This window comes from Toxorhynchites rutilus, chromosome 3 (genome assembly GCF_029784135.1).
Source record: "Toxorhynchites rutilus septentrionalis strain SRP chromosome 3, ASM2978413v1, whole genome shotgun sequence".
NCBI lineage: Eukaryota > Metazoa > Arthropoda > Insecta > Diptera > Culicidae > Toxorhynchites > Toxorhynchites rutilus.
In genome coordinates, this window is record NC_073746.1 from 214,105,623 (window position 1) to 214,132,773 (window position 27,151).

The 27,151-nt window shown below is 37.5% G+C and overlaps 1 protein-coding gene and 1 long non-coding RNA gene across 16 annotated transcripts in view; one reads left to right on the top strand and one right to left on the bottom strand.

Annotated features, from left to right (window-relative positions):
• Positions 1 to 408: 408 nt before the first annotated feature.
• Positions 409 to 27,151, bottom strand: part of LOC129776724 (tight junction protein ZO-2) — a 139,953-nt gene continuing 113,210 nt past the window's right edge. For 10 of the 14 annotated variants that reach the window (XM_055782534.1, XM_055782533.1, XM_055782535.1 and 7 more), the window contains 7 exons: positions 23,123 to 23,256; positions 22,935 to 23,064; positions 22,215 to 22,428; positions 21,839 to 22,157; positions 21,632 to 21,764; positions 8,677 to 10,643; positions 409 to 1,154 (listed from right to left, as the gene is read on the bottom strand). In XM_055782534.1, coding sequence (XP_055638509.1) covers positions 931 to 1,154; positions 8,677 to 10,643; positions 21,632 to 21,764; positions 21,839 to 22,157; positions 22,215 to 22,428; positions 22,935 to 23,064; positions 23,123 to 23,256 — 3,121 coding nt within the window. In that variant the 3' untranslated portion in view covers positions 409 to 930. The other 4 variants (XM_055782542.1, XM_055782540.1, XM_055782538.1 and 1 more) reach the window with 3 other exon arrangements.
• On the top strand, positions 25,306 to 26,281 carry LOC129776728 (uncharacterized). Of its 2 annotated transcripts, XR_008743154.1 has the most exons (3): positions 25,314 to 25,478; positions 25,613 to 25,818; positions 25,939 to 26,281. It is a non-coding gene; the product is annotated as an uncharacterized LOC129776728 (long non-coding RNA). The 2 variants fall into 2 exon arrangements; XR_008743153.1 differs by having other exon boundaries at positions 25,306 to 25,818.

The following is a 27,151-nucleotide window of genomic DNA, read 5'->3' on the forward strand; positions in this document are numbered from 1 at the left end:
ATTCGATTATATACAATGAAAACAAATCATAGACTGTATATAGTCGAGTCCGCCCTGTATATCCAAAATCAGCAAGCCTAGTGGAATCGTACATCAACAATGCGGTCGTGTCTCGTACACATTCTTGAGACTTTTTTCCTCGAATTTTTTCGGCGCGTCACAGTGTTTTTTATCTTTGACTTTATAAACATTTTTTTAAAGCAGAAGATCAAACACTCTTGTTTTTGAAAACTCGACATGTTATCAACGTTCATCACCATTCTTCATCGATTCATTTCCCTACCTAGGGACCAATCGTTTTCACTTCTACAGAACAGAGGTCGAATACAACTTTGTTCTTCCTTTCCCAAAGTAATTTATGACAACAGCATTACAAGTTGATTTCGGATCTCGAAAAATCATGTGAACTATTCTACAAAACCATATATTCTGCACCTACCGTGGCAAATTTAGTATAATTTACATGCGTATTCCAATAGTATCTATCTTACATTCTCGTTTTGTGCTGTCCACAAATATGCTAGTACATGACTATACCGGCGCACATATAAATCGATAACGGGAGTATGTGTGTGTGTAATGTAAAAGTTGCTGATGTTTTTCAAATTTATTTAGTGATTATTATTTGAAAACTGGACTTATATAGATACAACTAAAGAGCTAGGAATTTGGACTATGTGCAAACTTGTGTCGTAATGGCAATGATTTTCAATATAAAATATATTATGTCATATAAGGTTGATGTTTTAGTTTTGATGGCAATTGGAACAACTCAAACGATTATACTTACACGATCCTCACGATGTTTACCTATTTAATCAATTTGAAGGCACAAATAAAAGTTTTGAGTAACTATGCAATACTGAGATAGTATATCTGTACATCTTAGAACTAAAAAGAGATTCCTTCTAATGCTTCTAACACGAAATTTTAGAAATGATCCACCTTGACAGAGACGGTATGCGCCGCCGCATTGGTTGGCAGATCAATGTTGTCCCAGTCTGTCTGTAAGGTTTTCTCACTATCCGTCGCCTTCAGTGAAAGTCCAAGCGATGCAGTGCGACTGGCACAGTGCGGAATGTTGAGTGTCACCGGCTGCAGGAATTCCGTCCCCTGTGGGCCGCACATAACTAGTGGCGAAAGCATTGTTTCACCTGTGTGTGAGAATAAGGATGGAGTTATGAACATATTTAATTGACAAAAAAAATTAAACACTACTAAAACATGCAGTTTATCATAATACGTGATACAACATCATAGAAAATTGTTGTGAAACTTTTATATTTTCAAAATGGTCAATTTCTGGAAAATTCTTACGGGCGTATGAATTTTTCTACGCACCAATTTCACAAATTTTTTTTTGTTGGTATTGTGCTGGCTTCTAGAAATCGTTGATTTTTACTGAATCTAAATGTTCTCAAAACGTTTCAGCGAATGACAGACTGTCGTTTAGATGATTTACAGTACACGTTGTAAAAGAATCTTCAATAGAACCCTTTCGAAAGCTTTCAAGTTGTTTTGAGTACGCTGAACCGATCAAGAACCTGAATTTATGGTCTAAGGTCTGAATTCGCAATAAACTGGGCACTCAAAAAAATAAAAAATAAGCCATAAAGCTTTAAAATTAAAATATGATCTTTCTGCATTCATATAATAATCTCGAACATTGCGCTTCACTTCAGCCATAAGAGATTGTACAGACTCCTCAGTGACGTTTTCGGCCAGATTTGTTTCAATGTTCACATGATTACTAACCGCATCCGGAAGCTACGAATCTAGCGATGTAAGGAATCCTTAAATTTCCTCAAGCGAAAAAATCCGGTAATCCTGTTCTTCGAAGAGTATGTTTATGTTTCTCATCGATATCGTATCAATTTTCAGAACCAATCGCAAAACAACACAATTAGAACAGAATAAAGAAATTACAAAACTGAACAAAATACAGAAATTAGAAAAATCTTCATTCTAACGACATTATTCAAGTGATCCTCAACCCTAAAACTTGCGGCGTAGATTGTGCTATTACAAACACCGAAGAATCATGGTCCGGATCCTGGAAATTGAGACAATTTCGGCAATTTCGGTTTCATAACCTATCTCTATTCTATCTGGACCACCTGGTCTTTCCTATCTCTATACAGTTATTTACATTTAATGCGACATGCCGAGGCACACGTCAGCGTCGCATTGGAGGCGATTTTGACATGTAATTGGACATTGGCGATGAGAGCGGAACAGTGTCGACGTCTGGTGGCGATTTTCAATGCGGGGCCATAATTTAGGCCCCGAACTCGATGTTTACAAAAATGTCCAATTAGAGGTAAAAATGTCCAATTGAACGTGTCGCATTACAGGTCTGTCCAATTAGCTAAATGTCGCATTAAATGTAACTTACTGTACGATGAAACTCTGGTCTACTAATAATAATCTCTACAACGAGTTTAGTGCCCTGCAAACCATAACAAACCGATCGTTGCGGCCAATCACGTGCTTCTGTCGCGTCTTCACAACAACTGAAATCACTCGAACCTTTAGAAATTTAGTTTAAGGAAAGAAAAATGTTAATTGAACTAGTCAGGCCAACATAAGATGGCTGGAATGATGGAGTATGTCATGAATTTTCATTTTTATTATAACTGCAAGTAGGCTATGCGAATATGTTCGGATTAGAAAAACCACAAAAGTCAGACATCTTTTCTTTCTCGTAAAGAAACGTCCAAAACAAAAAAATATGAAAAAATCTTTGTTGACGATATTATCTAATTGATTCGAAGCCCATCCAACGGGCCGCCATCAAATCCTTATATGTCTCCCCTACTCGTACTAACTGAACTGAGGAGCCTGTGAAATGTCTCCCCTACTCGTACTAACTGAACTGAGGAGCCTGTGAAAATCGTCATTTCAGATACTAGAGGCGAATGAACTTTCAAGTTTAAAGCCTCTATAGTATAAAAAGTAGAAATTGAAGTTGTTGATTCATGCAAGTTGGGGGTATTTCTGTACCCGCATGCATTTTTTATACTCCGGAATGTGTTGTCCTAAAAGCGGGTACGAACACAACGATTTGGCTCGGTTATTCAAGACTGCATTGGAAGATGTGCCTTCATACCAGTTGCTCGCTGAATTTCTACGCATACCGTTTGATGATTAGGCAACCATTATGCATAACCATTTGCTGCGATAACATCGATTGATTCAACAACGATGAACGTGCATGTTAAAGTCGAAACTGAGTGCCTGAAGTTCATCAAATCAAGCAAATTCGCGGTTCGAGAAGTACGTACACATGAGAGATGCAATAATCTCAGAGGCAAATGTAAAATACAATGATCGTTTCACAACTCTTCCGTTCACATATTTTGGTAAGTCTAGGCATCATATCAAACGTAAAAGGACGGTCTAGGCATCATATAGGCCTTGCTATCAAAGATATAACCCACCTATTTCTTTGTATCGAATCTTCACCAGGGAAGAACGATGGATTTAATACGACAATCCAAAACGCAGATCCAAAAAGATTATGCGACCAGACACGAGCTGATAGCACTCGATCATGACAACGTTCGACCTCATGTTGCTGTTCGAGTTAAAAACTATTTGGAAAACAGCGGATACGAAATGCTGGTTCGCCCGCTTTATGGCCCAGACCGTGCTTTTTCGGTAAAGAATTTGTATCGATCGATGCAGGAAGGAATACTCTTTAGTTCAGAACAAGGTATCAATAAACTGGTTGGATTTATTCTTGGCTTCAAAAGATGAACGTTTCTTTGGCATCGTGCACAAATTACGTAACGTGGCAAGAGAGGTGGTAGTTGAGTCGAGATTGTGTTACTTAAGGCTGATTTAGACGATGCCAGTCAGCGCTCTAGTTGAAGTATCCAGTGAATAGAGAACAGACACTCTGTTCAAGTTAGAGGCCAATTACTTGTTCGATACTGGTACAAGTAACTTGGACAGAGTGTCTGTTCTCTGTTCACTGGATACCTCAACTAGAGCGCTGACTGGCATCGTCTAAATCAGCCTTTAATGTGATGTAGGGGGGAAGGGGTAGCCGTAATCGTTATGTAACAAACTTAATTTCTTAAATTAAATTTCCTGAATAAATTCACGCGTTACTATATGCTTGAGCAGTTAGTTTCGATTCTGGGACCGAATGAGGTGTTTCCTGAGCCAATCTTTACACTGACGCGAAATTATCAAATCGTCAAATGAAAATGATTTATATTTAAATTTTTATATCGTTAACCTTCCAAGTGTAACATTTGGATTAAAATTTCAATAGAGCTCGATGCCCTCATACAGTTATTCCATGCCAAACCGATATTGTGGTTCTCTGATTTTCGTGAAAAATGGTAGATTAGGTAAGTTAGACCCAAATGATTTTTTTTCGTTAGGTGACCATTTCCGTTTCAGGGTGGTCCGAAAAATACCTTTTCTTCGTTTTTTTCCTAAAATTACTTTTTTCAAAAATTCATAACTTTTGAACTACTGGACCGATTCTAATGATCGACATATCAGAAGAAAGCCAATCACTTCGTATTCAGTTTTTATTATTATTGATTGTATTGGCTTTTTATGGTTTTAATGGTCTCGGGATCAAGGGTGCTATATTTTTCTATATTTTTTCTAGAAAGAATCCTCAGCTTTCTAGAAAAAATATAGAAAAATTTTACATAAAGTATCTCAAAATCAGAGGTGTGTTCTTCTTTGTTTTATGTTATGATTTTTCGAATTTAACCGATGATTCAAATAATCTTTTTTACCTTTATCCTAAAAATGACTTTTTTCAAAAATTCATTACTTTTGAACTACTGTACCGAGTCAGATGACTACCAAATTAAGGCACTTTAAACTGTTTCCTTTGAAAAAATACCACACTAGCGATTAAATTGGATTCTAGTTGGACCTATGCAGTGTAGTCGCATAGAAGAATTGAACGATGACTAAAAACATGTTAACTTTGAAAAATCAACTTAAAAACGAAAAAGAACACATTTCTGATTGGATATGTTTTTTACCTCAGCTTTTAAGTAAATATATAAAAAAAAATGAGCGCCCTTGGTCCCGAAACCATGTAAACTATAAAAAACAGATGCAATCGATAATCACAAAAACAAAATTCATTTTGTTCGCAAATATATTTTTCCAAAGAAGTTCAGTTTATTGGATTTAATTTGATATATCGATCATCTAAAAAAAAAATTAAAAATTCGAAAAATCAAAACTAAAAAGCAAAAAAGAACACACCTCTGATTTTGAGATAAAATAAAATTTGATCAACGTGTAGGGTATCTCGCTAATTATTGAGCTTTCCAAATGTTGAACAGTCTGAGGAATTCTAGCTAGAAATTAATTTCAATTGCTGTTTTCCAAACACTGTCTTCATAAACATCTGCGTTTGAAAGTTACTCATGTTATGTTGCTCAATTGATAACATTTACATAACCCTTACCTTTGAAAAATGCGATTAAAAATATTGTTTAATCAATGATCATTTGGCACTGCAATTTTCAATAAATAGAAATAAGAAAGTGCATCCTCAAAATAAGCATTATAATAAAAATAGCTGCGAATTTTTCACTGCCACTATTTTTTCACAACGCCTGATAGAATGCTTTTACAGTTCAATTCAATTATCCGGGGTCCTGTTACACTAAAACATTATATGAAAAATACATTTTTAGATTCTGTCATTTTTCATCCATTCCATTTGTCGAACACTCCCATAACCTCAAATTGTCTTTTCCATTAGAAGGAGAGCCAGAAATTTTTGAAGAACATGATATATCGTTTTTGTTCAAAAATGTGTAAATGTAAAGTGTGAATAAAACTGCAGTTGAAATTCAATAAAATTGGTGTTTTCTAGTGTGCAAATCAACAAAAGAAAAAATATACCAAAGACAACAGTCCGATGTACCCGAAACGTTCACTTTTGTAAACAATTTAATATATGTGACCATACTCAATTTTATCCTTTTATTATTTTGAATATGCGACTATAGTCATTTTTTCTCTTCTTACTTAATTCTTGCAAATTGAAAAACTTCGAAGAAAATAATAAAACGAAATGTTATTCAATTTACCCATATCTGGCTTCCCTGCTTTCGTCATTCGGTTTATTTACATTACCGGTTAGTCTCACGCAAGGCGGGTATATAATACTAGGTGAGGCCGTCTAAGTTGGTTAGGGGAGCGGTATATGAAAACAGTACGAAAGAAAGCAGAAGGGAAATCATTTACCTGAAGAGTGAAAGAGACAGACTGATCACAAGCGATGTTTCGCACAATCGTATTGTGTTTTGTTTTGTTGCTTGTGATATACTTCTAATGGCGGGTTTACATTAGGGAGATCTATAGCTATAGATGGATTTATTCACGTAAAAACAGGTGTAAGCGGGTGAGAATAAATATGATACACTTATAACTTGAATAAATTCAGCATATGTAAACGCTTGTGAATTTCTCACTGGTGAGAAATCACTAAAGTTGGATGCAGTTCTACTTCAGGTGATTAAATTCACCGAAAATATGAATATATTCATTATAAAAGTTCACGCTAGTGTTAACGGGTGATGCGATATCTATAAATCTCATCATATTTCTTCACATGAATATATTCCTAGTCTAAACCCAACCTAAGTGCCTTGGTCTCACGAACGAACGCTATTGAGGAGAGAAACTAACTATTCAACATCTAGCGAGGATCGTTCAACATTTGGTTGAATGGATGAATATGTGTTCAACATTTGGGTGCCAGAACACCATTGAAAAAATATGTTTTCTTGAACAATGCAAATGGTCTAATACAATAAATATAATAAAAAATGACGCTTAATGGTTGCTATAGAGTGATGCTGGGGAGTTTTCAGTAATGTCATGTGTTATCACGAAGAAATCAAGAATATATGAATATACCTAGCTTAGGCGTTCAACATTCGGCGATTTACCCTAATGATCAAATATATTCGACACAAAACACGACAAGCAAATCTTTTATTATTGGATACCGAAAATATGTTATCGGTCCATTCGTCAATCCTGTCGGTACATGATTAGGTTACCTTACTTAATTACGATTTTTTCCATGGTCGATGTTTGACATTGTTTGCCACTGTTGATTATTGAAGAGTGGCAAACAAAATAGTGTTTGTACAAATTTCAGACCAAACTTCATCTGTCAAAAAGTGTCAAATATTTGACCTTCGGACAGTGTACGGCAAGGGTACGTTTATGACAAGATAATCTGGACTCGAGGGTATAACGACACGATTCACTTATACACTCTCAACTATGACATCTTAGCTTTGACGGAAAGCAGCGTTCGCAAAGCAATTCATAACAAGTGTTTTTTTTTGTTGCGAATATTACGTGTTTTGTTACTTTTTTTGAAAATACGTCACGGAACTAGTACCCAGGATGTGTTGTTTCTGTGCTCCTTTATGAAACAGGTCTTTTTACGGCGGCTCTACTACGAGGGAATATATAAAATATTTCCATTTTCAGACAACTCTATGGCTCGATGTGTGGCACCCGGATGCGTGAGTGCTCGAACATTGATGAACGAGCTCGAGTCCAACTCGAATTATGAAAACATATCCCGGAAATTATCTTTTCACCGATTCCCGAGGGATGTGATCATTCGGAAGAAATGCCTTCGATTCTTCGGACAGAACCTAAACAGCAATACTGAAAACATGTACATTTGTTCGCTTCACTTTAAACGTTGCGATTCTTTAAAATTCGAAAAATTTGCAAAAACGTTCGCCATTTGCTTTTTTTTCAACAAAAATCACTATTCAAAAAATAATGAAATATTGAAAAAAATGAGATATCAAAATACGGATACCAAACAATTTAGATAATTCATTTTTACATGCTGAAAAAATCCACCGGATCAGTCCACTAGATTGGAAAGTCGCGAAAGGGGGGACCCTTTAAATTGTGCGCCAAATATTATAAATAAATAATGAATTTCTTCAAATGATTCCCCATGAAATAAGAAGGTGAAACGTAAAGGGGTGTGCCAAAGTGATTCACGCAACTCAAATGGATCTTTTTTATATCTCGAGAGATCGGAGCTGTTTTTAATGGTTTGATAATCAATAAACTGAACTTGTCAACGATACAGTATTATGGAAGAAGTGTATTTTGGTTCGTCCCGGTTACGCTGCATTCGAATAGGATTTCTAAATGAAAAGATACGCTATAAAAATTACAACCTCAACCATGAATAACTACATAACACATGAAAGATCACTAACCAACTACCATTAGCTTAGACAAATATACATAGCATGCAAACTACATGTATTTACGTTCCACACAAACACGTACTCACACACACGCTGTTCTTAACAATGTTTTCTGATACACTACACATAGAGTAATGGAGGTTAAAATACAGTAAAGCTACTGATACCTAATAATAGAAAATAAATATCATAGGTATTGTTTATGCATACTGCGGGATAGCCAACAACAAAACATTATCTAGGTTTGAATTTGCTTCCGTTGAATATACATTTCAAGAGATATTTCAAAATAAAATAAAAATCAAAAGCAATTTTGCAATATACATAAACGCGTTTGGCCTCAGAATAAAACATCGGGAAAACATCGAGCTACTGTATACATCTAAAAACAAAAAAACAATCGTACAATCATAGAGGAACCAACCGTTTTCCATGTCCAACGGTGGGCCACCAACACTTTCACTCAATCGTGGGTCCGTTACGGTGAAATAGATTTCCTGTTTGACGCCGGTCGGAATGGCACCCGGAGGGATTTGCAGCGATACGTTCCAGATGTGGTCCGCCAGGGTACCCCCCGATGAATCGAACACTCCCCGTCTGGTGATCGGTTGTCGCGGCGGTGGTAAGCCAATTGACATTTCACTGGCAAACGGTGTGCTGTGAGCATTCGGGGGTCCAATCGGAAGACTCATCTGTGAGGTATACTGAGTTTCGATTGATGTTCTACTCGTGTACATATCTTGCACCGGGGGGCTACTAAGCGCCGGTGTGGTGCTAATTGGTGATGCTTTGGATACCGCTGGCGCCGGCGGCGGCGGTGGCGGTTGGAATGCTGGAGGCGGTGGTGCCGTGCGTTTCAGGAAGTTGGAAATGTGTGTAGATCGCGAACTGAGTGGAGTAGTTACTTTCATTTGACTCGAAACGACAGCAGCTTCCTTCTGTAGATCGGATTCGTTTGCGTTCGATCTGGTAAGAGTCTCATCTTCATCGTCATCCTCCGAAACGGCAAGAGGAGCAGCTTTGCAAAAATCCCCATCCCCTTTTAGATCGTTCTCATTGCTAGCGCGTGTGTCATCTTCCCTCGTAATGTAATCGATGCTTGTTCTATTCATTGGGTCATCTTCTCTTATATTCAGTTCTAGAATATTCTCACTTATCTGCAACTTACTAAGGTTCAAAGATGACGTCGTTTCAATCTCATTTTTAGATTCATAGATTGGTTCGTGTTTCAATTCCCGTTTCAAAACGATATCAGGTTCAGCCATAGATTCCATTGCTTCGCGTCTCGACTGATTGATCTGATCTCTGAATTGAGTGCGAGGTTTTATCCCCTTTTCCTTCATTTCTTTACGAGAAGAGTATATAGAGTTTCCGGGGGAATGAGTCGAACTCGAACTTGATTCAGCGGAATCTCTCATCCGATTCAAACTACACGAAGAGTCACTCGGCTCCTGTTGCTGATTCTGTTGAATCTCCAGCCGACTTTGCTGTATTCGATCTTGCATCTGTTTCTTACTTTGATAGAGATGATCTCTATGCATCTCCTTCCTGGACTGATACACAGGTTCGTTTAGTGCACGTTGCGATGAATCGTGCGCATCGTTGTACAGGTACGAACCGCTTCTGCTCTGGTAGATAGATTCACCCTTTAGGGAAGTATTAATTTCCACGCGGTGGTTTCCCGAACCCATCATTCGTCGATTCATATGACTAAAGCTAGGTGATGCAGCGTGTCTATCGGCCATGCTATGGCGGCGAACTATTCTTCGTCCGGTTGTGCTTGGCCCCGTGGCTGGCGGACGGGAACGTTCCAGTTCAATCAGTGCTCTATTCGCGTACAGGTTTTCTTGGTCATAATATGAAGGGCCAGCATAATTGCCATATATCGATTCAGTTTCTAGATTTTGATAGGTGCTATTAGGGTCATTGGGATTATACGGTTCGTGTCTTTGATAACCTTGCATAGGAATTGGAGGTGGCGCCACCATATGCCTGGCGTCGCCATAGTAGTGCTGCTGGGTGTAATACTGACGGGGATCATATAGAGGCTCTTGGAATCGTGTGTCCATCATTCGTGTCGATCGTGGTTCCATCATCGAATGCTGTCGCTTCAAGATGGGTCGCAATTTTTTATCCGCCTCTGCAAGGCTTACCTGTCTACGAAGTGGTCTCGTTGACCGCATGAACACGTTTTTGATCGCTTTCAATGGAGATTTCAGCATGCTTCTTTTGGGGGGCTTCGCGGGGAGTTCTGGTGGAACGTTGGAATACCCGGATGTTCCCGGGATAAAAGGCAGTGGCTGCCTCTGCCGCTGTCGAATGTTTTCTTGGTACATTAGATTCTGTTGGTGCTGATTAAATTCGTGTATCGACATCATTGGCTCCATTTCGCTGCGAAAGTATTTGTGAGGTGATGGAATAAATATATTTTATTGTGAGTAAAATTTTTCTAAGTGAAATTAATGCATGACATGCACTAACTTTTCCCCCATTTCGATGAATAATTTCATTGAGTTTACATCGATTGTATTCGCGACAAGTGTTAAATTCATTGTTGCTAAAGATCTTATAACATAGTTGACTATCAGGGTAATATCTGAGTTATACTTCTGAAAGTGTTGTGTTGTACTCATGATACTCATTCACACAGACCCACATATCTCATACCAACACCATATTCTCTCACATACGTTATTTTCTAACTATAACTATTCGCAACATGGAAAAAATAGCAAGTTGAAAGCAGGGGAAAGACGATAGAACGGGGTTAATATTAAGGCGACCGATCAACGAAAATAATTTCTATATCTAGTTTATACTCAAGAGACGAGTGCACTTAACGTGGGTAAGTAACTATCTACCAATAAGGATTTGGTCGGAGAAACAATTTCCCAGTCAGTTTTTTCTCAGTCAAATGTTTATTGTTAAGCTGTATTTTCTGAAACTGTATCTCATTATTATTGATAGAAATCATACTTTTGAAAAAAGTGACTACTTCTATCCGCACTAGAACGCGTTCAGATTTAATCAGAATGTAGGTATTTAATTAAGCAGATGTCGCGTTTCCCATCATTTCGAAAAGCCCATGCAGAGAAGGGAATGTTATGAAGCCTATCATCAAATATATAATCTTTAATAAACGACAATTGTAAGATTATTAATGGTGAACGCATACCCATTTGGGTTATTTCGGTACGAAACCCGCCAGGGGCTTGTTGCATAATCGAAATATCACTAACAACATTAGTCTTGTAACTTGTAGATTCCTGTTGCCTAATGAATATAGAATTACAAATCTACAAGTCTAATATTACAAGTTGTTTACATTAATATTCAGTATAGTATTTTTGAAAAAATACTATACCTGCAGAAAATTGGAATCCTGCTCTCGTTATTATTGATTGTATTCGTTTTTATTGTTTTCATATTCTCGGGACCAAAGGCGCTATATTTTTTATATTTTTTCTGGAATGCTGAATGAGGATTTTTTACATAACATATGTCGAAACCAGAGAGGCGTTTTTTTTCTCGTTTTTGAGTTATGTATTTCAAAGTTAACCGTTGGTTCGAAAAATCAATTTTTTCCACAAAAATTCATAACTTTTGATCTACTGGACCCATTCAGATGATCGATACATAAAATTAAAGCCAAGGCTTTTGGACTTGCGAAAAAAAAAATGGATTTTGACTTCGTAATTATTTATTGTATTAGTATTTTATAGTTCACATGATTTCGGGACCAAGGATGCTATATGTTTTTATATTTTTTCTTGAAAGCTAAGGTTTTTTTTACATAACATATCCAAAAATCAGAGATGTGTTATTTATCGTTTTCAAGTCATGATTTTTTAAAGTTAACATGTTTTCAGTCTTCGTTCAATATTTCTATTCGACTAGACTGGATGTATGCAACTAGAATTCAATTAATTGGCGCATGTGTTATTTTTTTCAAAAAAGGCCTGCTAATTGACTTTAATTTGATATGTCGATCATCTGAATCGGTCAAGTAATTCAAAAATTATGAATTTTTGAAGGAAGTCACTTTTGGAAAAAAGAAGAAAAAGTTGACTTTTCGGACAACCCTAAAATGGAAATGGTCACCCTACTGAAAAAATAAAAAAAATACGGGTCTAATGAACAACAAAACCACTATATCGGAACAAAACCACTATATCGGAACAAAACCACTATATCGGTTTGGCATGGAATAGCTGTATTATTAGTTCAATTCACAAGTGAATGTTGCATAAACAAAATACAACAGAAAATTATTAGTTTTGACTTGTACTTTTTTCTACAACTTCGAGTGAACATGTAGTTTTATTTACAAGTTTTTTCAAAGTTCGATTTTTCGTTTCAATCCAGTACCATGGTACCGGACTATGTTATGGAATGCACCAATCAACAGTGGGAAAATCCATAATATCCATAAACAAACATAACTGTGCCACAATGGATTTTTCTAATACAGATATATGAAATGATGAGCTCAGAAGGAAAGTGGTGCAAGTTACATGTTCGATTTTCTCTTCATCGACTCTCTCTTTTGGTCATAACATAAAGGGCGTTACGGACCCAGCTTATATATAGCAGGGTCAATAATAAAATAAAAAAATATTTAAAATTGAAGCGCAACGAGTGCATTTGAAAGCAATAAAAAGAATCAATATAAAGTAATCAATGCCAGCGGGAACAAACCACGTATTTTTTCCCTTTCCTTCAGTTTCTGACAGAGCGCTGAGCGAATGAAAGGCATAGATAGAAACAATCGTGTAAACATGCATATGTCTGTTTGATAAGAAACACGCATGGAAAAAATCCGTAGTCAGGTAGATAACCGATGTGGTTTCGGTTATCTGAGTAGACAAGAGGGATCTTTTTCTCTCCCTTATAGACTAGACATGGGAAAGAATTTCGTGCACATATAGTCAGGATTCTTGCCTTGTAAAGCAACAGGATCGCCTGCTAGCGACCCGATAAAGTTACACCCAATAATCAATCAACGCATAAGTTCTAAATCCGAAATCACCATCGCCAGAAGAACTCCTTACAGGGAAGGAGTTCAAGGTAATTATAGAGATAAGTAAATCCCAAACAGAAAAGCAGACCTTCGCATCGGACGGATCATTCTGGAGCCGTCGAATCACGAAGTGTTATTGGCTGCCCTAGTCGGGATTGGCTACAGTTTAGGGGCTTTAGTTCATAAGACAGCCGAAAGGCAAGATTGCACAAATCCAGGGAAAAGGATCCCTCGGATAACATTTAGTGGCTCCAGTGAGGAGAAGCCAGACCAAATATTTTCAAAATCCAAAATCCAGTGAAAATTAGTTTAACTGATTAACAAAGGGTGGTCCACATCAAATTACATCAAGAAAAAACGCTGTAGAAAATTACTCTTTGGGTATTTTCTCTTGAAAACTTGGGTAGAAGTAGTTTAGAGTGTATTGCTTACACTGTTTTTTATCAGTCAGTTTTTCGAAAATTGGGAAAAATGGCATCAACAACATTTCCAAGTTGAACTCGCATATATAACGAAATGGTTGGGCGGATGTAAACATCATTTTGGCTCTAGGCATTTGTTTATCCGAGGTACGTGAAAAGTCGTGTTGTCGTAAAGTTGTCCCGATTTACGCAACATATCAACTAAAACACGTTTAATCTACTGAGTCAACAATGCAGCGACTTCCAACGGCATAGTAAAAAGAATCGCGATGTTCATCTCCATTGGACAATAGTTAATTTTGATCTCACCCCGGTCTGAGATTCTCCACAAAATACTGACATGTTTCGATATGTTTTGATTGACTCGAATGTCGTTCCGAGCTAAAACTTATGCACCGAAGGTTAGCTTCAATTCACACGTAGAATATTGATTTTTAAAAAGGCGTTTAGCAGCAGCCAAGTCCTCAATGATCGGACAAATGACGCATTGATCAAGGATGGACATATTAGCTGCAATATCCGGGCGGCAGTTCCCTACAACGTACAACGGTACTTCTCCGACCAAACTTCGGTATTTTCTTTCTTTCTCAAGCGATTTGTTTTGTCCAGCATCCTTCACGCATTCAGGATCAAATGGAGTTCTTGCTGTCTTCGCGTTCTGTAGATCGTATTTCTCAGGCAGATTTTCGATGTGACAACGAAGGCTAATGCAATATTTTCCATGAATTACATTGATTTCCATTCCCAAGAAGTTTCGAAGAACGCCAAATTCTGTTATCTCGAAGTGTTTCCTCAGCTCCGTGTGGACTTCCGGAATCAACGCCCCGCGTTTTCACCAGCAACCAAAATATCGTCTACGTAAATAAAGATATAGACATTCTTCTCACCAGGATTTTTATAAATAAACACAAATCAGCTTTTTTTTGTTGGTACCCCAGCTTTAGCCTGTGGAGGCTTTTATCAAACGACACACTGAGCTTCGCTTCTCTAAAGTTTCGAATTCTGGCGGTTTGACGCATAAAAAAATTATACGCGGTTTTAACATCCAAATGCTTCAGCAACATACTATAACGACTGGCCACAGCTAGGATGGTGCGAAGCGTTGAGTGTCTTACTACCGGTGCAAAAATTCCACCATTGTCAAGATCATACCGCTGACTATGACCCTTGATCCACCAATCTTGCTTTGTATTTTACAATCTCACCTGATACATTGCGCTTTACTTTTTAAACCCATCTACAACCGATGATACGTCTGTTCAAAGGTGATTGAACCAATTTCCACGTTCGATTCATATACTGGGATTCGATTTCATCATTCATAGCTGCAATTCAAAACTCTTTATTAGGCTTGCTCATTCACTGTAGTGTCCGCTTCCGGTAATTCATCACTGAAACATCCTCAAACGATATCTCCGGTTCTGACTACTTTTTCCCAATGGTTACCTTAATTCCCGGAGAAAGGGGAAATTATATCTTGGACAATTATTTTTGGTTTCTTCAGATCACCCACTATAACATCATGGTTTAAAGTTATTGTGTCATAATCTGTGTTTTTCCCGTTTCTCGAAGACCAATTTCACAGCTTTCGTTTCGCATTTCTAGGATTTCTCCTTGAGAACGTATATCAATGCCTCACTCCCAAAAACCTGCATATCTCAAACAGCGTTCTTTAAACAGTTGTTGATGGCAGAATGTTTTGTAGTAGTCATCACTGCCTCCTCCCAGAATCTTTTCTTCAACCCGGATTTCGCTAGTAAGCAGCACAACATTTCCGAGAGACTACGGTTCTCTTGCTATACATTCCACAAGATAGGCGCGATCTTGATTCCGAGTTTTCGATGGTAGAATTCTCTCTTGCTATCCTCTCATGTAACAATTCCCCTTCAGGATCGGATAGAATTAAGTTCAACTTGCTGAAAAACGTCCCTGATGTGGCGAATAATCGCTTGTTGAATTTATTTAATCAGTTTCTGGAGCATTCTAGTAATCGGAAATTGTTGGAGAAAATGATCTTGTTTCGTCTTGATCGATGGGTAGAAAAACAAATGGTCTCTTGCCATGTCATTCAACTATCTTGGGGGTTGGTCCGATTCCAAATGTACTTGGGGGACATATTAGGTAGCTGAGTAAAAAATGTCAACAAAGAATAAACTTTCTCCGTACAATTACCGGCACCTGGTGGGGAGCCCATTCAGAAGATCTTATGATGTTGTATCGAACAACTATTCTCTCAGTGATGGAGTATGGCGATTTCTGTTTTCATTCAGCTGCCAAAACACACCTCAATAAACTCGAGATAATTCAGTATCTTTGTCTTGAGGTTTTGGCAGGCGTACTCCCACTAAAAGATCGCTTCAACTCATTATATCTTCGGTACCTCATCTGGTGTAAGGTTATGAACTCTTTTGGGGATCGCAAATAATGAGTTGCTGATCGAGCTAAATTGTCACTCTGGATTTATGAGTTCATATCATGAATTCATGTCCAAGCAGGTTGATCATTCTTCGTATATTCCCAACCGTGTTTGTTTTCCTGACTACATCAATTCCTCTGTACATTTTGATCTGTCCATGAAGCAGGATATCCATGGAATTCCAGATTATCATCGATCGGAGTTCGTTCCAACGATCTTCGATGCAAAGTATGGAGGTATCAATTATTATAATGTATACTTCACCGATGGGTCCTCTATAAATGAGTCCTCAGGATTTGGAGTGTTCAACGAATTCTTTAGCACCTCCCACATTCTTCAGTATCCTTTCTCAGTGTATATTGCTGAATTGGCGGCGATTCACTGAGCGCTGAACGGCGTCGCCTCACGACCTGTCGAACAGTATCACATTGTAACGGATAGTTTTAGCTCTGTCGAAGCTATCCATTCAGTGAGGCTGAAAAAGCACTCGCCGTACTTCCTTGAGAGAAATTTTGGGTGCTTTATCCAGACGTAGTTATGTCATTACCTTTGTCTGGGTCCCTTCACATTGCTCGATTTCGGGTAATGATAGGGCTGACTCATTAGCAAAGGTGGGTGCGATTGAAGGCGACATTTATCAGCGTCAAATCGCCTTCAATGAATTTAATTCTTTAGTTCGTAAAATACCATCGCTAACTGGCAACGCAAGTGGAACGAAGATGAATTGGGCCGATGGTTTCACTCGATTTTTCCTAAGATTAACCTCAAACCGTGGTTCGAAAGTCTGGACTTGAGTCGAGACTTTATTCGCACCTTTTCCAGACTCATGTCCAATCACCGTTCGTTAGACGCGTTGTTATTTCGTATAAATCTTGTCAGCAACAATCTCTGCGTTTCTGTTAAGGTTATCACGACATCGAGCATGTGGTTTGGTCGTGCGAGATGTATCTTGTAGCCGGATCGAATTTAGAAAACAGTGCGCTATTATAAAGGAGCGTGATAATATTACACCTCATCATAAAATGAACTTGGAAGGTGTTTTCTATACGATAAAGAAGAACATGAACGAGAATATATCTTTCTCTGTCTGGGCCGTGTATTTGGCAAACTATACGAAAAGCTTTCATATGCTTTCATTTAAATGTGTCTCCTGTTGCGCTCCCTCATATTGGCTCTAGCATATATATATATTATACAAATGATATACATGTATTGGGGAGTAGAACATTTTATGTTATCTTTCAGCTCATTTAATGTAATAAATCGGGATGCCAGAACATGTGCTAAAAGTTAACTTTGGGTGTACTAACCTAGACCTAAAATTAGATATAGAATTTGGCTCCTCTTAACTTATGTAATTGAGCCTGTACAAACAAACGATTCATATAAAAAAAATAACTCTCCCGCGATCCAACTCAGCAATGGAACAGAAAGAATTCTCTTACCATATGTAAATTGCTCACACATTCTTGTATTGATGTGAGTTCCCACATATTTGCAACATGAGCAAACCCTTCTCATAGTCTTAAGAATATGCAATGTGAAGAAAGCTTAAAATATAAATTATGATCCACGTGTTCAAAGAGAACGATAATGCTACGATGCATTTAATGGATCTTCCATAATTATCAAAAGTGAGTCGAATATAAAAGTTGAAAATATAATTTATATTTTCTAATCGAAATCTTCATTGACTCCACCAAACAACTCCACAGGAGCCAATTATCATACATCATTGATCATAATTTTTCATCCGTTGTTATGTAAGTTGACGCATGCCAATTAGTGGGGTGAAAGCACAAATCCTCAACTAAGTTGAACATAAAAGAGTATACCTTGGTGATATTTATGACATCCAGAAATTTTCTGCTTGTCTTACACATTATCTTTTACAACTATAGAACCACTTTTTTAAATGTCCAGATATATAAAAGCTTACTTCAGCTATACTCAACCTGCGGCCCACCGGGCTCTTCCGGTTGGCCCGCCTGGCTCGTTACCATTTTGTATGTGTAACAATCAGGGCTTGACAATTTCGAAGCCAAAAGATGAAAATGACTTTTTTACCCCTGCTTTTCTCTTCAGTCAATTTCAATTTCAATTGTGTGTATCCACTACGCATACTAGAACATCGATTCTTCAATATCGTTTTCATTCTGCTGTCGTTTCCTTTGAATTTGATAGCAGACGCCCTATGTTTGAAAGTTCCCTATCCATTATCATTCGAATGGACTTTGTGCCGCTTTCAGTTTCACATGTGAAAGGACGACTGCTTCCAATTGAGAGTTTCATTTGATTTCATTTCTCCAAACTGGATTTTCCCGGACCGTCTTTCAAAAAAAAAATTGAAATAAAAGAGGCATATTAGTCTTACAACCAGCGCCGACAACTGATTACGCCTGCTAGTATACTGCACATTCTTTCACATCGTCATTTTCATTAGTTTCAGTGAATACAGCTCGAGCTCCAACAAAATTTTCATTCGAAATAAGACACTCTCATTCGATATAAAAACCTTCAATTTTCATTTGACGATCTGATAATTTCGCTTCGGTGTGAAATAGACTGTATGACAAGTTAACAGGTCAAAAAACAGTTTTTTTATGAAATAGTTTTAACGTTAGTAATTATTTTAAATCTGAATTGATTTCAATGTTTCCAATCGAACCGGAAATTCTTTAAAATTTTTCGGTACGTGATAATTACGGTTGCTGAACCTATGAATGATTTAAATTAAGCGACATTGGAAGAATACACATTTTCCTATCGTGTTCATTTGTATCAAAGAGGTAGAATATTTAAATATCACTGTTAATCAGACGAGCGTAAATCTGTCGCTTGAAATGCAAACGCAGCATTCAATGTGGATAAAGAAAATATTGCAATCTTAGCTCTGCAGTATTCTATTCATTGAGCGTAAACAAGTCACTCGCGATTTCAAATTACAGTATTCACAATTCATCAGTTACCTAACTATAGAGCAGACGACAGCAAGGCTTTCAAAATGACCTTTTCAAGGCCGAGTGTTTAGTTTAGTTTTCCAAATTAATCTTTTTCAAGGCTAGAGGCGAATGAACTGATGAATTTTAAAGTCTCTATAATTCAAAACATCATCATCATCATAATTCAAGTCATCTCGCTCCAGTTATCAGACAGTCTTTTCGAATGCTGAGGTCACAAACACACTGTAGCTTTGCTCGATTCTAAAGAAGATTGAAAGATATATAAGAAATCTTAAATCTCAAATAAGTATTAATAAATGACGCTAGTTATTGCATACGTTGAGACGGCAAAAGTTCCACAGGAAACGTTAACGCAATTCAAGAAGGTGTTGTTTTGAATTATAGAGGTTTTATACTCTCTCAGTTCATTCGCGTCTAGCCTTGAAAAAGACCAATTCCAAAAATCCAAAAATCAAACTAAACAATTCGGCCTAGAGAAATACCATTTGAAAAGCTGTACTGCCATCATGTCGCTAGCTGTATGGCTGATAAATCGGGAATGACTTATTTGTGATTTTTTTTTCTACCGATCGTTCAATTATCGTGATATCAAATTTTGTTTCCGAGTTGAAAAAGACACGAGGTATTTTACAACGTTGAGAGTTGTGTTTTCCGATGGAAAACTGAAGCTGAAAATTTGTTTCGATGCTATTGCTTTCGCCTCCGAAACCACCACACAATAGATTTGGTTTGGATTTTCTGTTGCCGATCTGCGTTTTCTGATATGTTTCGTTCAACGTTGGAGATGTAATTTTGCTAAGGTATAGTGAAAAATTTATTATATATTCAAGAAGATCAATATTTCAATTTCAGTGCTAGAGACAGCAAGCAATCAACAGTACATGTTAATGCCTAGAATTAATTTGACAATCTACCCAAATTGCTTCGCGAAACGTTCGCGCTACTCACTCAGTGAAAGCATTCATTTATCGGCCCTTGTCATTGCTATCAAATTTCTTTAATATTTGTTCTCGCCGGCAATAATTTCGTAGTTCTATGTTTGCGATCGTGCGATCGTGTCTTGGAAATCACCCTTCTTTATTTTTTTTTGCGGCCCACGACACCATGACTAACCCATGTTTGTGACCCCTTTGGAAAAAAAAGTTGAGTACCACTGGCTTAGTTGGTTGTATATATGGTAAGAAATAATTTCGTTTATAGGACTAGCATCATAAACTTTGTTGTTTTAATCAAACGTGAAACATTAAAAACAAACAATAAAAACCTCGGTGTTACGTAACCTCAGAACCTAATGGAAATTTATTAATCCTTTCCTAAAATCAATTTAGCTTGAACTACAACAATTTTATAATGCGTAGGTCCTCATTAGGTCCCAATCAGTACAAACAAGCTATTCTGCGTGCTATCAACCAAGCTAGTTGAAATATATACCTCATTCTAAGCAGAATAAAATATATTCTTTATGCTAGGCAGAATAGCCGACGAATATTGTTTTCACTATTTTGACATCCAACATATTTCGTTTTGCTAGGGTGAGTAACGGTGTGCGGTGTTTATCCCTTCGTCCGCGTAGAACTTCCGCAGTGTCTTGCTTGCAGTGTTTGCGAACTGTTTCTTTACTAACCGGATGATCCGTGTTTTAATAAGCGTTATATTTCGATCATTTTTGCATCAGACCCAGCGTGACGATTGCACCAGCAGAATATCGCACCAGTTCATGGAAGTCGGGCGATCAAGGCGTGGTTCATTGATCTCAGGTATCCCGATTCTGGACTGGTTAGCCTGCTCACAAGACCAAAGCCCAATCAAAAACTTACGAGGAGAGCAGTATGAAAGTGTTGAATAGCTTAAATGATTGATTTCATCTGCGTGGAAAGAGATACACACCGAAAAGTTTGTTTGAACTGATTGAGCACTGGAGATAACCTACGAACGGACTTGTTGAAACTCATGCGAAATTGACATTCGTTCTGGAAGGAAGTAATGCATTTCCATCTGGTTCTATAGTTATGAACTACCGGCGTTTTCAAGTTTGACCATAACAATAAAGCTTATGAGGCTAGTCCTAGAAACGAAGATGGTTATTATATCTTACCCTATATACATCATTTCAACCGAGCTCTTATATATCGCCGGAAACTCGAAAAAGAGTGGATCTATAGTTACGAAACATAGTGCATGTAGAAGTTAGTCTCATCTCTGCTCCTTAATCACATAACTCTTATCAAAATTTCGATTAAAACGCATTCGAGGTGAATAACCACAAATAGAAGTAATGTAAGAAATCATATCCACACAAATATGAGGGTAAAGTTAGTGCGAATTGTCCTGCCCTGTTCCAAAGGTTGCAAACATGTTTTATTAATAATTTGAAATGAATAATGTTTGCGAAACTTGTTACGAAATGTTAAATAATGAACGAATCAACTGACAATCGTTAGTAATATGTGACGCGATTAAAAACTCTTTTTTTTTTCTTTCGCAAAGCTTACAGTGTACGTATTGAGGCATATGGAAGCAGTACTTGAGAACGAGAGAACAAAAACAGTGTTACCTACCGTAAATTGTGATGATGCCCTGCGGTACCAAGCTGAGGTTTTCGATACAACTCAAACGCCGATCCACGCTGCTCTCGACTACCAGCTAAATCCAGAGGATGTCGTTCTGATGAGTGCATTGACGGCATGTTTCCTGGCACATGTAGTGAATGTTCTAGATCAAACTCGCCTTGGCCAGACGTAAATACGTTTATGGAAACACATTACCTGTTACATGATTGGGCACCCCGCCACCTCGATGTAGATAATTATTCCCATAAGGATTTCCGTAAGGGCCCATTCCGGCATCTTGGTTGGGATTCCTGATATAATGCGGCTGACCACCGTTACTATTCCCATTGTAACCTCCACTATATGCATTTCCGCTAAATTGATTATACGCATGCATTTGTGAAGGATGATTGCCGCTAGTGTTCATATGATTACTATTGGGTGAACTTGGAACGTTATGGGCAATGCCCTGATGGTAATGCGATGACATAGGTGGATAGTAGAATCCATTAGGTGATCGAGGGGAGACTGGTTCCTACAATAGGCGAATTAATGTGTTATGCAATCGATCCATTTATTTCGCTCAACCTACCCCATTATCCCATTGACCAGAGCCCATATGACCGCCGTTTCCAGATGCAGCATTGTTTCCGCCTATCGGGGGTCTGTAGTTTTTCGGCTTAGGTGGCGGAACTGGTTTGAACGGCACCCCGCCGTTGGTTCCATTAACTGGAGGCGTTCCTAACAGTGGCGGCGGCACTTTATTTGTTTTGGAGTAATCTGCTTGCGACGCTGAGTTGTTACGGCTATATTTGTGTGTAGTGTTGGGCGATTGTATTTGTATGAATGAGAACACATACTTCGTAAATATATGGGTAATAAAAATAACAGTGCAAGGTGACAACTAATGAAATGAGGGAACACAGTGAATATAGTGGGTAAACGTGAATGGAAAACAAGTGATGATGCATCACAAGAGAACACATATGAGTGATTTTTCTTAGATAACAAAATACGCAAAACGTTTATATTCTACGTTAGCACCAGGGGTAACATTTATTTCTGCTACAGAGAATGCGTAGGCACTTCAAACAAGGGTATCGTATTTAGAGTAAGTTAGACTACGATTATGGTAACATAAACTATAGTGATGCAGGTTTGGTTGCGATTTGTTACTGAACAAGTTATTTTTGAACTGTTGTCGCATTCTGCAGCGTGAAAAAGATAGAAGTATTTTTTTAACCAAAACTGTTTCCTCCATGACCTTAGATTAAATATTAAACTTATTCAAAATTTCCAATGGATTGCATACCTGTATTTCCCATAGTCGGTTTTCGTTTCCATGATGTGCTTTCTCGGGCTGTCGAGGGCTAAATTCATAGGCCGCTGTGGGACCATCGTCCGATCTCCAGAGTTTTTATTCATTGCCACATCATGCGTACCTTTGTTGTATGAAATACACATTACCTTTAAAAATTAATAATATTGCACAAGACTCACCATTGGAATTCGTTCTTTCGGAGTGCACATGACCGCTCCGTGGTGGGGTCATCAGCAAATCGTTGTTGGGTAAATTGCGAGTATAATCTGATACAGACGTTGGATTCGGTGGTAAGTTTGCGCCATTTCGTCCGCTACAAATAAGTTGGGTGAAATGAATATATCTCAATAAAAAAATCGAAGCTGAAATTCTTTGTTATAGTCAATCAAACATCCACGTATGCAGGGTGAACCAAATCTCGGGTAATACCTCAAAGAAAGCCGAGTATACAAAATTTTCAAAAATACATAGGCTAAACAAAAATATTTCAAGGATGTGTAGCTTCAGCCACAACTACCTCTAACAGAGAATTGCGTCGTTTTTGACGTAAGAATAAGTCTTTCATTTCTGTACTAGGATATGAAGTCAAAGTTTGGAAAACGAGAGCCTATTGATGTTTACCAAATTAAGCATACTGAGGTTTTAGGGTGCAATAAATGTTTCTATGGTGGTTAGATACTCCACCCCCTCCCCGCCTCTCAAAGGGGGGGCTGCAATACAAATGAAACACAAATTTCTGCATTACTAGAGAATTTTTCAAGCAAATGAAACCAAATTAGACATATTGAGGTTTTAGGGTGCAATAAATGTTAATATGGTAGTTAGACTCTCCACCCCCCTCTATAAGGGGGTGGTGTGCGGGTGGGTGGGAGGTACTGCCACACAAATGAAACACAAATTTCTGCATTACTCGGGAATTAATCAAGCAAATGAAACGAAATTTGGGTTTTAGGGTGCAATTAATGTTTTTAAGGTGGTTAAATACTCTTCCCCCCTTTCTTAGGAGGAGGGCTGCCATACAAATGATACACAAATTCCTACATTACTCGAGAATAAATCAAGCAAATGAAACCAAATTTAGCATGTTGAGGTTTGGTTTTTCTGCATGACTCGAAAACTAATCAAGCAAATGGAGCCATTTCTGGCATGTAAAGGTTTTACGGGGCACGAAACGCTTCTATGGTGAATACACTCCTCCCCTTCTCTGAGGGGGGCTGCCATACAAACGAAACACAAACTTCTGCATAACTCGAGAACTAATTAAGCACAATTTGGGATGTGAGAGTTTTTGGGTATGAGAAATGTTTCTATAATGGTATGACACCCCTCCCTCCTCTGGGTGGTTGAAATATGTGTAATATTTTTATGGGGGGTCCCATAAAAATATTACACATATTTCAACCAAAAATATTCCAATCAAACATGACAATTGAAAATTTTCGGAAAACTCTGAAGGAAAAAGTGAAAATTCGGAAAATTTAATTTCCATATGTTCTACAATTACAAAGTGACAAGTGCTGTTAGTTCATTTGATGTTTGCGCTAGCGAAATTGATCTTTTTTCGAAACTGCAAATGGATTATAATGTAATGAAACGCACTCCTATATTTTCTTCTATCTATACAAAATAAGGATCGCCGGATGTGTTGATAAGAGCAGAACTCGAAGAAGGAATTGTCCGATTTAGGGCTGTCTTTATTCTATTATATTTTCTGTATAAAACATTTATTCCATGTAACGGAGAAACATGTTATTTGCAAGTGGTTGTAAAATTTTGAACGAGAATTGTGTCTGAAAATAATCTGATATTATAATGATGAGTTTTGTTAGAAATACTAGGAATTTAATAGAAAAAGGTAAATTCAACGGGGTCGAATAGAAAATCAATCAATGAACAGTTCTGCGATAGGACCCATGATCTTGCTCATAGTAAGAAAACGTGAATGTTTGAAGGTATTGATAAAATAAAACAAATGTTGGGCGGGACGAATTTTGCCGGGTCAGCTATAAAGGACATCCTTTTATACGTAGTTTGATATCAAGATAATATAATAATAATAAGATACCGGTCGGACTCGATTATATATAGTCGATCATTTTTTTTCAACAATTATTTTCAAATCCTATACATAATCGAATCTCAAGAAAAAAAAATTTTCATTAATGTACGAATGTCAAACATTAATAGAAAAATAGCATTTTGTGATTCGATTATGTATTGGATTCGAAAATTAAAGTTGAAAGTGAAGTTGCGATTATATATAATCGAGTCCGACCTGTAATAAGAATAACCTTGGAAATTCACTTAGTTATGATTGTGCAGTGAATGAAGAATGTTCTCGCTCGCTCGTCATAGCATTATGCTTTCCCTTTCCCAACCCCGTTTTTATTTTGTTATCGGTCTAAACGGAGCCCCTATCGAAAAACAAAGTATCGACGATAATTCGATCCACATTGCCTACAAATGTTGCCATTGGCGAAGATTCAACAGCGCAGAATACGAGATCTTGATATGCGGTAGAGAATATTTCGCCATGTAAGAAAAATCTCTTTGTTTGATAAAAGCAACAGTGTTGAATGTTAACGAAAGCTCTGAGTAGATTGGAGCGTAAACCAGTATGTGTTGATGATGATGATGATGTTGAATTAAAGAGGCTTTAAACTTTTCAGTTCATTCGCCTCTAGATGAAGTATGTGTTCTCTATATCGTTGGTTTTATACCATTATGTGTAGAGTGTTTAGTGTACTGAATCGACAAGGTTGGGAAAAAGAAGATCCATTATTGTGGGTGAAATTTAAAAAATGTTAACATTCGGATTGTCGGATTTGGGTCAAATATGCACCATTTTGCTGGAAAACTTGTTACCATTCTGAAGGTAGGTTGTTAATGCCACTCTCATAGAAGTCTTGGTCCTTACTGGAAAAAATTCTAGCAATAGAGTTTTACAATCTTCTCTTGATCCCAATCATTCAGGAAGTTTAACATTTTTTTTTAGTTTTATTTTAGTGCAACATAATAAATTGAAAACTCTACTGTCAACAAATGGACCGTTTGAAGCTAGCGATTAACCAAAAACGTTCAAAACTGGCTGACAGAAGTTTTGTGTTCCCTCAGGACAACGTAAGGTCACACATCTCCGAGAGCTTGATTGGGATATTTTAATGCATCCACCATATAGTCCGGACCGGCACCAAGCGATTATCACCTTTTCGTCGCATTGCAAAATTTCCAGAGTTGCAAAAAATTGGGATAAAGAGAATATTGTAAAAATCTATTGCTACCGCCAATAAGGACCAAGTTCTCGATGAAAATACATAATGAAGCTACCTTTAGATTGACATCAAAATTTTGCAACAAAACGGTGCACATTTGACCCAAACCCGACAATCCGAAACATATTAAGAATAGTTTTGAATTTTACCCAAAAATAATGGATAACTTTTTCTCCAACCTAATAGAATGGACCACCAATCAGTTCAAATGAATCGAGTTTTATGTATTTCACTGTCCCAATTATAATTTAATACTTATACTCATCCACTCACACACTTACAAGAAAAATGATCAGTAAATTCTCTAAACAACGATTCGATGGGAAAAAGTTACCAATAAGTCCGAACACACTCTTCAATTAACACAAGCTCTCTCTCTCTCTCTCTCTCTCTCTCTCTCTCTCTGTGCACAAAATAAAAATCAATTCGCTTTTTATTACTTCGGATATTGGTATAGAACAGGGATTCTGAAACTATTTTAGGCAAGAGACCACTATAGTTTATTTCTAGTATTTTCCTTATTCATACTAAATATTTACCATTTTAAAAAACTTCTCAGTAGCCGTTTTATAGAAGCAGCTGAAGTTGGATAATCTATGATTCCTTCAGTCTTAATCTCGCATGAACAATACACAAGCTGGCATTGTGTTGAGGTTTGTGTTTTTATGTTGACCAACATATTGCATTGAACATTCATTCGTACCTCTCATGCTTAGCACGAGTTTAATTCTCTCTCCCGACATTCTTCCTTCGGTCCGAGTGACGAACTGGCCAAAAGGTTAAGAGTCACTATAATACAGAAAGAAAAGAAGAGAACCTTTTCAATTGTACTTTGACAACGCATAAAAATAACAATGTGTGCGTGTGATGCAAAAATACAGCAAACACCAGACAGATACACCAGATGGCATAAATACCGACGCGAACCGAACCGAA